The sequence below is a fragment of the Cyanistes caeruleus genome, chromosome 14 (assembly GCF_971803275.1).
Source record: "Cyanistes caeruleus chromosome 14, bCyaCae1.hap1.1, whole genome shotgun sequence".
Lineage (NCBI taxonomy): Eukaryota > Metazoa > Chordata > Aves > Passeriformes > Paridae > Cyanistes > Cyanistes caeruleus.
The window spans coordinates 9,187,763-9,203,943 of record NC_141714.1 but is presented as its reverse complement, the minus strand read 5'-3'; the positions used below and the strand labels follow the sequence as shown (position 1 = coordinate 9,203,943).

The window sequence follows — 16,181 nt, the reverse complement described above, 5'->3', positions numbered from 1 at the left end:
CCTTGTCACCATTAATTTGAAGTGTTGGAGATGAATAATTAATTATTTGCATAAGATACTAAAAAAATACTTGATAAAACAGGTTGCTGTGCCTCAGCTCTTTGTTCAGCTGAGTCTGTTCTTCATTGCTGGCTGCAGGAGGGATGCCTCAGCCCTGTAGGAGAGGGGCACCCCAGAGCAAGGGGTCTGCACTTCCTGCAGCCTGGAGAACTTAGCCTGGGCAGGGGGAGCAAAATCAGGCTCCACTCTACCCAGAACCAGTGTTTGCCTTGACTCACTGCTGCTCTGGCATAAAACATCCCTGGTGCAAAAGCAAGGTGGTGACATCCAGGACAGTCAGAGGGCCAGGGCGAGTCAGAGCCATCCCTCATCCAGGCCATCCATTGCCATTGCAGGTTCTGTGGAGAGCCTATCTCACACGACCTCGTCCCCACAGCCCTCACCGGCCGCCTCCACCCACGCCTCCCGCATCGCCGACCCCTCCTTCTCAGTTGACCGCACTGCTGCTGATGCTGCTGCTGAGGAGACCCCCAGTGAGTCCGAGTCAGTCTTCCTCCCTGACTACCTCTTCCTGTCCAACTGTGAGTCGGGCAAGCTCAGCCACAACAGGTGAGTCTGGGGTCTGCCAGATATGTCAGGCTGGAGCCCCCCTCTGCCTGTCTAGGCATGAAACTGGGGCACAGAGCCCCAGGGAGTCCTGCCACGCAGGGCTGGCTCCCAAACACAACAGGGGACCACCAGCTTAATCCAATTTACAGGGTGCTTTTCATAGCACAGATTAGTGCTTGGCCATCATATGTTGGTCCTGTCCCTTTCCAAGATGGGTGTCTGAGGATCTCACACACAGCCCCCCTCCAGACACCTGCTGTCGTCCAAGATGCTCCACAAAATGTCCCAGCCTCCAGTCCAGCTCAGAGGGAAGGGACAGACCTTGTCCCAAACTGTGTGGCTGGGATTTTTGTTTGCTGCGTTCTTATAGCCAGGAGAAAAGGAAAGCTTAGGTCCTGATCTTTGTCTCCTTGCAGGTGTGACAGCTGGTCAAACTCAGACAGATCTTTGGAGCAAACATCATCAGACGATGTTTTTGTTGACTCCTTGCAACCACCGCCCTCCTTGTACCTTGTACAGCCAACCAGTGCTGGCACTGTGCACCAGGTCGGAGCCCCAGTAGCAAATTCCAGCATCGTGTCCAGGAACACAGATATTAGTGGGTCATCCAGTGACTTTTCCTCCTCTTCTCCACTGCTGGGGAAGCAACTGACACCAACGTTTCAGATTGACAAGAGCCAAAATGCGCTGCCCTATGGTGTAACCCAGCTGGATGTGCTGTCCAACACGCCCCCACCGCGGCCGCCCAAGCCAACCCACTTCTCAGACAGGAGAGGAGGTGAGGTGGGCAGCGGAGCCCTCCAGAACGGGCACACAGGGATCTGCCAGGCTCAGGTCACTCTGGTGCCCAGAAGGATCTCCTTGTCCAGCTTGGACAACATGAGGAGCTGGAAAGGTGAGTGCACTTCCAAGAGCCTGCAAAGCAGCATCAGTGTGAGGGATGGAGCTTTCCACATGCACAGAGTGCCACTCTGTCCTCCCCTCTGTGAAATCTTACACCACCCAATGTAACTTTCAAATGAATTAGTAAGCAGGATTCAGGCCTGTCCCTTAGGGTTCAGCTCCTTCTCTGTAGAAGCCTCTCAGTATGTGTACAGATGGGCAGCAATTTGGCTTTGATCCCTTCAGGGTGCCTCATGCCTTGCTAATTTTTCCCCTCCATCCTCAGAAGAGAAAGCAGTAGAAAAACCAAAATGAGAAGTCAGCCACTGAATTGGGCAATGACAATCTCTGTTTATACAGGTGGAAGTGTGGGCTTGCATGTGGGCAATGGCTCTGGACCTATGCTGCTTTGCTATATCTGGTCCATTCTATGAGAGCTGCATGTCTTTTCACAGCCTAGAGTAAAGACCAGGAAGTCAGGGAGACTCTGGGGATGCGATATAATCCTGGTTGACCCAGAGACTCTGTGTGTCCTTGAACAAATCCCACTCTGTCCTTGCACTTTTGTCAGGGCAGTCTGAAAACCTACTGCTACAGAGCAAGGCAAGGCTGCGAAGCAAACTCTAATCTGAGCTGAGCTGGCTTTTCCACTTGCTCCTGAAACACCATCATCACAAACAAGAGCAACAGTCAAAACCCAGAACATCATGGTGTCAAAAACCAGCACTTGAAGTATGAGAATGTTTTATTACATGAATCCACAGAACAGTGGGAGGTAGATGGAATACCTGGGTGGAAATCACCAAGTATATTGCATTGACATGAAAACCTTCATTTTTGATGAGGAAAAAATGTAGGTTTTAAAGGGCAGTCATCCTTTAGACTCCTGCAGTTTGAATGACCAGACAATGTGTGGGACTGTTTGACCTTGCTCTTAAAGCTCAGAAGCTAGAGCAAGGAGATCTCTGCTCAGCCTGTTTATCAGTATACAGACAACTCTTAGAAGGTTTCTGGAGAAACACCCATCAGTGGAATTGCTATTAATTATCTGCTACATTTGGTTGCTCCCTGAGAGGTGCTGCTCCAACGCAGCTGGTTCGTGATCCTCCAACCCAATTTACAGCAAAATGTCTCTAAGAGGATTAAGTGGCCAAATGTCATGTTGTGCTGCTGTGCTGCAGGGTTATCTCTGCCTGATGGGGGCAGCAATGAATTAGTAAGTGCTGCCACATTTACTTACCCTAAGTGTAGCTAAAACTACTTGAAGGGTTAAACTCTGAATTAAAATATGTTTAACAAGAAAGATCAGAAAAATAAACAGGGAGAAAGCAGCAGTTACTCACCAACTCCCTCAGTGAATGCATCCAAGTTATTAACTTAATTTTTGCCCTTACGAACCTGCAAAAGGTGCACAGATGTAATTAGCCCAGGACAAAAGCAGCATGAGCTGGTGGAAGCACCATGAAGGAGGATAAGGACCTGCAAAGCACCAGATGCATCCTGGCATCTGCCACAGCTTTGTGCCTCAGCATCTTTTTTCCATAATAAATAAATGTAGCTGTCCCAGGACAGTGACTGCGTATATCTGAATATGTATCTGCATTAACAGAATTGCTTTGTTCTTGTTTAGCCTTTTTTGATGGTACCCTCAAAAATGCCCCCAGTTGCAGTACTGACATCTCCACCATAAGAGTGGGAAATGGATTAACATGGTTGCAGGCATGCTACCATGTTAAGGCATTCCCATAGAAAATCCATTTTCTGCACAGAAAATCCCTTTTCAGAAAAGGATGATGCTTGTAAGCATCTCCCACAGCTGATCTTCTATGTACTGAACGCTGGATTTTTTGGCTTGGAAAATAAAATTGAGCTATACCAAGACAAAGGCATACCTGCCCAAGGAGGCATAGAGACTGCCTCTGGCTGTTCATTCCTTATCACCTTGAGCCACTTGCACCACATCAGCACTTCTGGATAACAAAGCAAAGAATTTTTCTCCTACCATTAAGTTCCCACACACACCACTTTCGCTCTAGTCCTGTCCTGACTGGCACCTTAAAAGACTCCTAAATAGATTTCCAATAAATATTATTATTTATAATAGCCCCTTTTCATACAATTTCCCCAATCTGACAGATGCGAAAACAGAAAACTACTAGAGCAGGAGCTGCATTTAAATTCTTGCTTGCTTGCTCCCACACTGGTCTTTTCCCCCAAGTGCTTGTATTACAGGAAGAATATGTAACAGCTGGATTATACATGAACAGGTTCCTTGGTTTCACAACACTTAAAAAATACGTAATCACTCTTAAAGCACTGCTGAGTTAGATCTGGTCCTAAGTGTCACTGTATTTCCTCAATGGAATCTTTATAAAACTCTATTTTAGAGCCATATGTTTTACTCCAGAGTTATCTCTGTAAGGTTGCACTGCCTCATCCCATTTTTAATCACTTTTTTTTTCCTTGTGGCAGATATGGAAGGCAGTTCCCTAAGAAGTCGAGAGAAGAGGCTTAGCTTGAATTTGGTAAGTACCCTGTTTGCACAAATTTAAAACACTGGCACATAAACTTCAGAGTGAATCATTTCACATCCTGATATTCAATCATTCCTCTCCTCTGTTCAGCAGAAGAATTTAAAAAATGGGGAAAAGTGCCTGGCTTTGGGGAACTTCTGTGCTGGCTGCTTTGTCACCTTAGGCAGCCTTTGAGAGAAGAGAGAGGGAGAGGCCACAATACTGAGTACCCTGTTTTTAGAGCAGATGAAGCTGGGTCTATTATGAAAAAGGTTACCAGTAGCCTCAAGAATTAAACTGTTGACCAAGAGCATCAGAGCAAATTACTTAATCCTTGAAAAAGGGGTCTAAAGATGCCTATCACTTCATGGTCCTGAGAGATATCTCTTCTTTAGGACATTGGAAAATGTCTGCTCTCAAAGTGCTTGTGATTGAAGGCTTTATCAGTCCACAGCCTCCTGCCTCGGCCTTTGACAGACACAGTTCTAAGAAGCACCATCTCACATCACATAGCCAGTCTTCTGCCTGGTGCTGGATGCTGTCTTCTGTGGGAGATCCTTTGCAATTTATATTTTTCTCCTTTTTGAAAGCTTGCAAGGATTGTGATCACTCCCTCTCACCACTCAGCCAGCAATAACCTGCATGAAGTGATTTTCTAATGGTAATTCTCAGTGACCAGAAGTGAGTGTAGGTATGTGTCTGCTATCTCAGTTTCCACATATGCCAAAGTCTAGTTCACCAGGTGTTCTCCTTTCAGGCTTTTTTTTGTATTCGGGATCTTCCCTCATTTTATAGGTCAGAATTACTGCTGTGAGAGGCAAGTGCAGCCTCACTGAAGTTGGAGGATTTAACAAATAGTTACCAATCAGTTTGGTTCTAGTTTCCAGCAGTGACTTGTGAAGCTCAGAGTGGACTGCTCCAGAGCTGGAGTGTTCATCTGAATTCATGTGTTTGTCTCTTGTCACTCTATCTTGTGCCTCTCTGAAAGGCCCCATCAGAACAATCCTGGCCTGGGCTCAGCTGAGGTGTGTTCGCAGCTCACAGCAGCTCCTGGCTTGGAGGGGGCTGGCTGTGTATTAATCGAGCTGTTTCTCTTTCTGCTCCTACTTGGCTTGTACAGCCGTGCCGGTTCTCCCCACTGTACTCGACGGCTGCGGACAGCACGGAGGACAGCTACATGCCCATGCGCCCCAGCACCTCTCCCTCCGCGCCCAGCTCCGACTGTTCCCCTGATGGCTACATCCCCATGAGCCCTGGCTCAGCCACCTTCACCTTCCCTGTTGTCAGCACTGAAAAACTCACCAGCCCATTGCCTGAGCTTCCCTCCAACATGGAGCCCCCTCCAGTGAACCGAGACCTCAAGCCTCGTAGGAAGTGTAAGCCCAGACCTAAGTGCAAAACCTGGGGGTCCTGATGGTGGGGACATGGGTAACCTCCTTTGATAGTGTCCTTGGCATGTCTTAAAGCAATTCCCCCTCTAGAGGATGGGTTGAAATGCTTACAGCATTATAACCTAGGATGTGCTTGCAGGGCAGTTTGTGAGTGGAGGAAGAGCTTCCACAGCTGCTTTTGCAGTCAAAGACCAGGTGGCTGCATAAGCACAATGCCTGGCTTTTCACTGTGACTGCAAAGAGCCAAAGGGACATAGCATGGGAGAGACAGCAGACTAAATCTTGCCACTCTGAAGTACATGTACTCCTGTCTCACCAGCTCTCTGACCTGCCAGGAATGGGACATTCAAACACTCAAGTACTTAAACTTGATGTGTTGGCTGTAGGTTAAGCCTCTGTTGGATAGACACAACTGTCTTAGTTTAATTAGGAATTTTCTGCAGATGCTTTTGCTGATGGTAAATTTCCACTCCTGGTTTTCATGGCATCTCAAAAATCTGGGTTGCACTTCTAGAGAATATACTGGGAGCAAAATTCAGCTTTGAAGTGGAGAAATTTCCTAAACCTAGACTATAATAAAGCTCTTAGGGTTGCAGAGCCACAGGGTTACTCAGAAATTTGTTTTACAGTGCTACTGTAAAATGGGGACAGACATTTAGACCATTGCCATGAAGAAAAGCAAACTCATATCCTTTCTTAAAGGGTTTTGAGAATGGTGGGCGCATGTACATTGAGTGGTGACAGGAATGATCCTGATCCCCATGTATAGGATGTTTTTGTTTAGAACAGAATCCAAAACCTGTTATAACCTGTAGGCTGAATCAGCCTCTCCAAGGCAGCATATGCAGAGCATGTTCGGGGCAAACGTATGTATCTTGTGCCGCATTTGGTCTCTTTATGCCTACTGTATTTATTCTGTTATTTTAGGATGACTGGGGGACTTTGCTTTCCAGCACTGACCAAAGAGGTCATTTGTTACTGATTTCTGTCTTGGTTATGTTCTGTGAAATACTCTGTTAGTTTCCTTCTGTTAATACAAAACTGCATTTTTCTAAACAGTCTGTACTTTTCATTGAAAACATAGTTCCTTTTGTGTTTACTTACAGCACGACCACCTCCTCTGGACTTGAGGAATCTCTCCACAATTCGGGAGCATGCTGCCGTGACCAGGATGTGGACTGTGCCTTAGTAAGTCAACAAGAAACCTGTCATTCCAATCTTTTGAGCATTAGTGTGGAATAGAGTTAAAAATAACTTATCCCATCCCACAAGAAAAATTCCCAGCAAAGTCTACAACAAAAGTTCCCCAAGGTTCCTTTCAGCATCGCCCAGGCTTTTGCTGTCTCTAAAAAGCAGGGCTCCCTTTCCTGGCAGCTCCAGTGAATTCAGCATCATGATTTGAGGGTTCCTTTTAAACAGCCTGGAGCTGGTCTGCACTCTGGTGTGGCTGCTATGATGACTAAAAGCTTGGCATGCCTAAGCTATGATAGAGCCATTTTTGGGCCTGAAAATTAATATAGCAAAGGAAAAGCAGATCAGATAAAGATACTAAAGTCTGAATTGTATACTGGGTATAGAATTCTGCACTGCCACACAGCAATCCAGACTTGAACTTTTGGCATGACCTTTTGTAACTAGAAATTAGTTGTTGGTAAAACAAATGCCTTTGATCCTGAAGCCCAGGAGTATAAACAGACAATACTGTTGGGCTCCAGGGGCAGCAGAAGACTCATCTTCAGGAAACTTGTTAGCATGGGAGCACTTCAGCCTGCTGGCTGGGGCAGTCTTGGCACAAAAAAAAAATGCAGCTGTGTTGAAGTGTGCATGCTAAAACCAGAAATTCCCATCAAAGTCCTCTGCACACCCTGGGCACTCCAGAAAATGTGGGGTTTTGCTGGCATGAGTGCCAGAGAGGGCATTTCCACTCCCCCATTTCAGGCTGTCATGTGAAGGGCAAAAGGGACACAAGATGAGCCATTTCTCTATTGCAGAGCCCTATCTAACATCCAGTTCAAGGCTGGTTAAGCCCCTTGGCACTGCCTGTTAGGGAAAGCCAATACCCTAGTTCCCAAGCATCCCTGCCAGAACATTTAGGTTAATCAGTGCTGACACAGTGCAGAGTTTTGAAGGATAACAAGCTTAGGGTGAGTTTGCATGTTTTACACTAACAAAAAGAAGTTATGCCCAAAACTAATATAGCAAAAGGAATTATGCTTTTCGTGCTGCACAGAGAGGCCATCTAATTTCCTATTAACCAAGCTCATTGTGCTTGCCTGCGGTAATTTATTCACCATGCACCTCTGAGAGTTGTGTTCATGGGATAGATTTCCTTGTGCAAGGGCTGAGTTACTGCCATCTCCACAGCATGGGTGGCAAGTGTTAACCCTGTATACAAAGCCAGACCAAGTTCCTTTGCATGTACCTCCAGCAGCTGATTAATTCACCAGTGTCCAAAATGTGGATACCTGCACAGCCTAGTAACTGCCCCCATTATTACCCAAATGAATGATAATTCTGTGCCCCTAGGTAGAATTGCTTCAATGTTTTATGTTTTCTATCATACCAGATAGCAAACTTTCATAAATACCAGAGGAAAAAAAATCAACAAAATCAGTCAGCGATATAGCACACTATTTCTAGAATTAAGGAGTTCTAGCTTTGGACAGCCTTTCCATAAAGGCCACAGCCTTAGTGTGAGTTTATTCACCATATGGACTGTTTCAGGCTTTGGCTTCAGTTCAGTGCATCTGTAAGATGCTTCATTAACCTCTCCTGTGTTTTTCTTCATAGCAATCGAATGAGCTTTATCTCACCAGAAAGAGACGGTATTAATTCAGCAAGAATATTTGCCAATTCAGTTTCCGGAGAAGAGGAAGAAAGTTACATTCATATGGTAATGTCATTTTCACACAGCCATCCTTTGCTTTATTCTGCTCTGTCACACTGATGGAGAATGCAGAAGTTTGTTTTCTAAGAAAAAACATTGAGGAGATTTGTCCTTTGCCTTCTGGTTTGTTTGCTTATTTTTTCAAATGATGAAACGGTTTTAAACCAAAGACACTGGGACCAATTTACAGAGAGATAAGGGAAGTCCTTTTCCTGCTTTGCAGAACTCAGCTGTTTGCTCACGAATGTTGCTGAGCAGTTCCAAGAGATCACAGGGATCAGCCATATTTACATGTGAACTCAATAAGACAAAGGAAAATTAAATCTTTTCACCTTTTAAAATTGTGCCTTGCAAAATCTCCTAGGAAATAACAGAAAGCCTTTAGTGCAGTTCCTAAAGAAACACACCAAATATTGTGCAGAAACAGAACTCCCATTAAAGTCTCATTGCTTCTGCTTTGGCTGGTGGCATTAGCCCCACTTCCCATCCCATGAAAGAAGAACATCTGGCTTTGTGGCTTCCTATTTTTCATTTATTCTTTAGCCATATCTTGCACAAGACCAGAATCTTGTTTTACTTTGAATTTTAGGTGGAAATGGATCTCAAATCCATTCAGTCTGACTACAGATCTACTCCATAGCCAAAGCCCAAGACTAATAGCTATAAAAACATATTGCAAAACTGACCACAGCCTCCATGAACCATAGTTTCAAATTTTAACCCACATCTCTGCCAGACTGAAATCTGCTCAAGAGGGCAGTTCCAGTTGTAACCATTCCCCATTTGATTTTTCTAGTCTAGGAAAACCTGTCATATGTTTGTGGTTATCTGCTATTTTATGAGAATAATTTATGAGAATAAGTTTCTACATTTGAACTGAATTTTCACAATTTCTTCAAATTCATTGAATGATGATGTTTAAGTGGGCACCACTGCAAATCTGAGCATTCCAAGGGCTTGGATTGAGAAGCTGGGTAGAAGTCCTTCTTGATAAAATTTAGTGTAAATCAGCCTGTTTCATTTGTTTTGCCAGAATTATCAGAAGAAAAAGGGTCTCACGGTTTCTTTATGCCATCCCACAATTATCAGTGTTATGCTGTGATTAGTAACCAAATGCCCCCTTGGCACAGAAAATTATGGGGGCCCTTTCTGTTCTCATGCACATTTTCCCAGGCGAATCTCCCAACTCACAGTTGTGATCCTGTTTCCTTCTAGGATCATGTTTTTAGAGCATTAAAAATTTTTCTTCTTTCCTGACAGGAACACAGACAGGCCACATCTCCATACAGTGGTGCTTTTCCATGGACAAGGAAATCTAACCTTGATTACTTAGCACTGGATTTTAACTCTGCTTCTCCATCCCCTGTGCAGAAGGTACGAGTCATCTGAAAACCCTGCAGCCTCTTGACTTTTTGTCTGCTGGGAGGAAATTAAGATCGAGGGTCACATTCTGCTAGGTACCTTAAGTGCCATGATGAAGCCAGTAGTGTTTCCAGTTAGCTTTATTTGTGTCAGGCTCAAGATTAATTTGATAAAAGCATGATGAGGGTGCTGACAAGGTATCTTTAGTGTGACTTATAGGGACGCTGCTAACACAAGCTTGGTACAGGGTATGAGACTGTTCTGGGAAGTGCAGCCATGAGGGCTTGTGGGCAAGTGGATTGATTATTACAGGATCTCTGCATGCTCCTTCATTTTCATCAAGTCTCCACAAAGCCTCTCCTGATAGTTTTCCCCAAACTCTCTTTGCATAACAAGTTTGCAGCCCATGAGAAATTCATGGCATAAAACTGTACCATCTCTTATAATCTGGCAAAATGTGCATTTTTATTCTTGCATCACCAAAACAATTTCCATTTCCTTTGCAATGCTGAGAAAATACACTCCTTTTTCCAAAGAACTTCTAACCTGCCCAAGTGGTGTGTGTACCACTGCAAAGCAATGAACTGTAGTCAGTTTGGATCATTTTATGTCCTGTGCATAATTTTCCCCATCAGCCAATATTCTCAGATACAAAAGACTCAAGACTCTTAAGCTTCCTTATTTAAACTCTCCCTGTATCTAAAATCAGTTAGGTTATCCTTGCAGCAGGATCACTCAGATGAGGAGAGAATGATTATCTGCATGGAAATAGCCAGTACAGCATGTTTCCCTTGCTTCCTGTGCTGGGCTGAGTGACAGCATGATGGATAATTATAGCTAAAGCAGGCTGTAAAGCAATGCTTTTATCAGCCGATGTCACTGTGAGATTCAAGGTGAAGTGAAGCAATTAAGGAATGAGGGAAAGGGAACGCAGAAAATCAAGCTAAGTTTCATTAGCACACCTTTCTTCTTTCAACCTGAAAATTAAAACATTGTTTTTTTCCTCTCTGTACCATAGAAACCTTTTCTGTCTGAGGAACAGAGAGTGGACTATGTCCAGGTAGATGAACAGAAGACTCAAGCTTTACAGAACACTAAGCAGGAATGGACAGATGAAAGACAATCAAAAGTGTGAAGGAAGAAGATTTGCGACCTGGAGGGGTTTTTTTTTTTGCACTGGAGCCACAATGTTAATGGAGCAGCTAGGACAGTAGAGCTCAAAGATGCTTAAAATCTGTTGAGGCATTTTTACTGGAAACCTTTGATTTCAGCTGGAAAAAGTAAGTTGTGTGAGTGAGTGGTTCACTGATGTCTAAAGTAATGCGTAAGCCTTTTTACTACCCTTACCAGTATGGTACATGGTACAATTTTCTGGCATGATTCTGCAACGAGTCATATACTTAACGTTCACAAATTCACTACAAGTTGTATTAATCTAGTTTGTCCTGCCTTCTCCTTCTGTCGCTTAATTCCTATTAATTCCTCAAACTATTTTTTGATACCCCTACAAATGCTGCAGGTGCTCAGAGTGCTTTTATGGCAGCAAGCATCTGACAGGTCTTGGTGACTAATCAACTAAGGGCTAAAATAATGAAACAATAAAAAAAACCTTTTTTGAATATATAGTGCTTAAGCAAAGAGAAGTTTGAAAAATATTTTTCCCCTGGGTTTAAAAGGTCTGGCTGTGAGCTGATGCAGTCAGAACTCAAAAAAGGACTACACACCCATGCAACTGGAATGCATGGTCTTTGACCATCTGGGTGACAGTCATTGTATTAAGCTTCTTCCCTCCATTGTGGCTCATACTTGTCACTTTTCTGTCTGATTCCTACTGATATTTTCTCCCCTGTCTTGGAAAGTGTCTTTGGCACAGCCCAGCTGCTCTTCTAGTAGGAGGCTGTAGCCACACAGCTCTTGGATGGCCAAAAAATAGAAAGGGAAGCTGTGAGCCTGCTTCTGCAAGCCTTGAGAGAACTGGCAGAGGATCAAGACTACTTTCATCTGAACAGCAGAAGAAATGCCATTGGAATTGCTGGTAGCAGTCATCAGTCTGATTGTTTCACTAGACCCACCCCAAAATAAAAAAGAGCATTAGGAAGTTTCAGTGTGCTCTGCAAGAGGCCAAGAGCCTGCCAAATCAGGACAACAATGCACTCATGCAGCATGAGGACATCTGGGCTCAGGAAGCCTATCTACCTTGGGACTTGTTATCGGCATTATCTCAGGATGACATATCTGTATAGTTTATAAAATATTTAACTTCAAATGCTTGGCTGTGGTCTTTATTTTACAGTGGCACATGGCCACTTGATTCATGGAAGTAGGCAGTGACACAGAGTGACCCACACTGGGTTTGGTCTCACAGGCTTTGCTCCTGTACACGAGTCCCAGTAGCCATAAGAGGTCTGATCCTGTCAACATGGATAGACAGACAGGACCCTTACAAAAGATTTCTTCTCTGACAATGCCAATTTGCTGGCCTCCCCTTATGTGCCTGTTGTTAACACGTTGCATTGCTGTAACCAGACATCCTAAAAATTCTGAACTACCAAACAGAGGTCATAGAAATGTCATTGCAGAAACCACTGTCATTTGAAGGCTCCTACTCAACTTCTTCCCTACACCCCATCTGCTCCAATCATTCAGGCACTCTGGGAGGCTGAGTCGCTCGTCCTGTGGGAGAAGCAGCGTAGCTAACAGAAAGTTTTCCTCCTACCTCAAGTGAGCTGAAGGGCTTGCAAGTCTCACTGCTTCTTTAGCCCAGCCCCTGGGGATCTATGGTGACCAGGATCTCACTAGGTTACCCTGCAAGAACAAGGTTCACCAGCACCTTCACTGACTGGGGCAAACTGGGCACCCAGGCCTGTGGGCATGAAGTGTCCTGGACTAGAGCTGCTTGGAATACTGGGGTTGGTCCTGCAGATAGCTGACCTGCTGTTCCATCCTACTTTGCTCCTCCCCTTACTCACCAAAGCTCTCAAATGAAAGTCGATGTTCATAAAAACTTTGAGAATAATTCCAACTTTTCCTTACATATCTTGTCTGTCTGGTGCAAAATTCAGTTTGTCAAAACCCAGTTGATTTGTCCTCTGATTTAGCAGAGCTGTGAGCACCCATGCCCTGGGAGTGATATTGTGTCAGGGGTAGGGTGTTTGGGGAGAGGCAGTGGATATCTACACCTACACAGAGGTGTCAGAGAGAGGGAAGCATGGAAGGACCATGGATACTTTGCCTTTCTGCTCCAAAGAATTGTCTTCCTTTCAAAGTGTGCAAATAGCACGTGTTGCTGAAAGCTCTTGATATGTGCTGATGTACTGAAAGGGTTAAGAGACCAGCTAAAATATGTCTTAAATTGCGGACAGACAACCTCCACAAAGGGTGAGCAAAGTTATGTTCTGCTACTGCAGATCCTGGATTGTGGAGAGATGGCAGGCAGGAAAGCCTCTGATGCGGATCAGAATCACATACAGATCAGCTCATGTTTGGAGTGTTTCCTTTCATTCTGTCAGACAATCATCTGAAGTGGAAAAACACCAAGTTATTGGAGACTGATTCTGTCGTTATTCTAGTTTATTGTAAGAATATTTGTACTTCAACAAACCTGGCTAACAGATCATTCAGAAGTTTAGAGAAGAAAAAGCTGTATGTGGATTTTTACTCCCCTAGAAGGACATTAACTTATAGCTTGACAGGGACTGTCCTTAGATCAGAATGGCCCCTTTCAACTTCCTGTGTCCCCTGCTTGCTCTCACAACACTCTTATCTTGATCAAATGCTGCTCACTGGTTTCTAACTTTCACTTTTAACTTGAAGCCAAATTTTGGGGGTTTATTCCTATTTTTTATGTAACATCTGATTTTATTGGCTGCTCCAGGGCACATGACATACATTCTTGTGCAAGTACAACACATGAAACAGGAGCAAATAAAAAAAAATGGGGAAAACTATTTAAAAGCAGAGCAGTCCTTCTCAAAGGCTTTTATTTATTTTGTTTTGGTCAAATTCCACAATACTTAAAAGAGGGTAAAGAGGAGGAAGATGGTGGGAGGATGGCAAAGGCCAAATCTGTTTCGGCCACCTCACCACTAAGGATTTGGGTGTGAAGGGAGCTACAGCAGCCACAACTGACAAACCTGTGGACCAGTACCCATAGAGCCAGCTGGTGGGACTGGAGGAGTGTTACAGAGCAAAAAGGAGTTACTGTTTAGTTAAGTCTGATCTTAAATCTTAATCCCTTGGCCAAGGAAGAAAGAAAACCTGAAAACTGAGTCAGCTTTTGACAGTGTCTGAAAATATAGCCCAGGCCAGAGCCCTTGATTAGTACTGGCTCTGGGGCCAGCCAGGCACATTCCTGATGGTGTCCTCTTTTTACCGTGGGTCTGTTATTTGCATGTATTTTTTTCAAAAGTGTAGTGAGAGCTGATGCAGAGAGAGACTCTGCACATAGAGTGGCCAGTGGCCCCTTAGCTCCTGTGCTGAGGGAATTCTGTCGCCCTAAAAACTCAGCTTCTGAGCTTGCTAACATAGTTTTCTAAGGACTTTCCCAGGACAGGAACTGCAAACATCGATATGTGTACATTCTTTCTGTTACACGTCTTGTGATGGGCATCTCTCATGGCCAGTGCAGTGAGAAAGTGTTATCCTGACCATCCAATCCCTGGCTGTGGTCAGAAGCCTATATATCCTGGGAGGGAAAATAAACTCTGCTCTTTGTTCACCACACCTCAACCTGTGTCCGCGTGATCTATTGATCTTCAGCGGTAACAGAATTGGAATTGCCCAGCCCAGGTATTGTAATGCCTTCTCTAGCACTCTCATTTAAAATGGGGAGAGTGCTAAATGAGAAGAACAGTTTTCGTTTAATTGGAAATGCCACCTTGTGGAGTTGCTGGATGCAGCTTGGTTGCAGGATGACATGGAAAACAACCAAGCTCAATGGTTTGAGTCCTGTGGTTATTGTTGGGGCCATCAGCTGATTTCTCCACACTGATGTGTTTAATATGGCCTTACTCATCTCCTTCAGTGACTGCACATTTGATCAAGGCAGAGCGGTCCACAACTCATTTGCTTTTTGGACTATACTACATTTTACATTTATAATTCCTTTATGATAGTAGGCAGCATTAATTTACTTACTGGCAGAAATGAGCACTTAACCTGAGGAGTGCCAGCAGCCATGTAACTGGAGTAAGGCATTTTCAGCTAGCTCACTTTGCCAGTGATAGCACCTGCTTTCTTCATTGTCACTAACTACACATCGTCCTAGATGTAGATTTTGGAGTTGCATTCACTTGCAGTGATTCAGAGGTTTAATAATTCAGACCATCAGATGCTGTGATGACAACAAAACACAGGGCAATGCCTTCCCTTTGTCCCCGTTCTGCAAAACTTGCTCAGGTTTTTTTTTAAAAAAAAGCCACCAAAATAGCAGACATATGCCATGTCAAAGCCAGGATTTTTTTTTTTTTTATTTTCAAATAAAAATAAACTTTTTCTCATGCAAATGAAGCATTATACATTTTTTTGTATTTGTAAATCTGTGGGGAAGCATTAAACAGTCATCTCTGTTACAAAGGGACATGTCATTGCTAGAGGGAAGGGGCTCACCTTCCTAATGTTTCATTGTAATGTTTGGTGTATATATTTGCACATTAAGCTGTATCTTTTTCTAATAAATTAATATAAAAGATAGCTGTGATCTTTAATCATTTTCATAAGTAAAGGTGCTCATAGGATAAGCTCCCATATTTTTCATTTAATCCTTTTTCCATTTTTTAATTCTCTTACTAGGCAGTGACTTGTTAATTTAAAATATTTGGATGCAAATTCAAACAAATTTGCAAACAAATGCCATATACCTGCGTATCAGGGAGATTATTTGCAGAATAACAAAGAACTATGAAGCTGTGACTTTGACTCATGCCTATATCCTCCTGGGACAGGGTGAGCTGCAGTCCCACAGTCCCAGCCCCAACTCTTGCTGCCACAGCCAAGGGGCAGAGGAAGCGGCCACAACTCTTGACCGACCATGTAGACCACAAGTACAAATTTATTCAGCAGATGCTCCAAGGTTGGATACAAAGACTAGTTGTTATGTAACCTTGTCTTTTAATTGCTCTGTGCTGAGGAGTGTAGTTGCTGGTAATATAATTTCCACATCCAGCAAGCTAGGGACATGGGATCCTTTCAATGGGCACATGGACGATGAAACAAGGCAGTCCATGGAAACAGAGCTGAGCAAGCCTTGCTGCTAACAAGCCAGGTAGTTTGGAAATAGTTTATTTATTGCTTCAGCCTAGTGCCACTTTTGGATCTGCATGCTTTGTAATCCTGGCTGGCGGTCCACCGTGGTGGATTGAGGGTGGTGTAGTGCTTAGAGAGCCGCGGACAGAAACTTGGCTGCACAACTCAAGATACACAGACACTTGCAACTGAGATAAGCCTTCGCCTGCAGTCTTGATAGAAGGGAACTCCATGATATTTTGTGTTTGGTCTTCAAGAGAGGGCAGGTCAGACAAATAAAGGTCAGATAAAGAC

General features: G+C 44.0%; 1 protein-coding gene across 9 annotated transcripts in view; it reads left to right on the top strand.

The window, feature by feature from the left end:
- The window catches only part of GAB3 (GRB2 associated binding protein 3), a 774,285-nt gene extending 762,375 nt beyond the window's left edge, over nt 1–11,910 (top strand). For all 9 annotated transcript variants that reach the window (XM_086850704.1, XM_086850702.1, XM_086850707.1 and 6 more), the window contains 8 exons: nt 396–609; nt 1,026–1,504; nt 3,964–4,016; nt 5,125–5,380; nt 6,502–6,583; nt 8,186–8,288; nt 9,543–9,656; nt 10,663–11,910. In XM_086850704.1, coding sequence (XP_086706830.1) covers nt 396–609; nt 1,026–1,504; nt 3,964–4,016; nt 5,125–5,380; nt 6,502–6,583; nt 8,186–8,288; nt 9,543–9,656; nt 10,663–10,779 — 1,418 coding nt within the window. In that variant the 3' untranslated portion in view covers nt 10,780–11,910. The remainder of the gene's footprint in view (nt 1–395; nt 610–1,025; nt 1,505–3,963; nt 4,017–5,124; nt 5,381–6,501; nt 6,584–8,185; nt 8,289–9,542; nt 9,657–10,662) is intronic.
- Nucleotides 11,911–16,181: the final 4,271 nt, after the last annotated feature.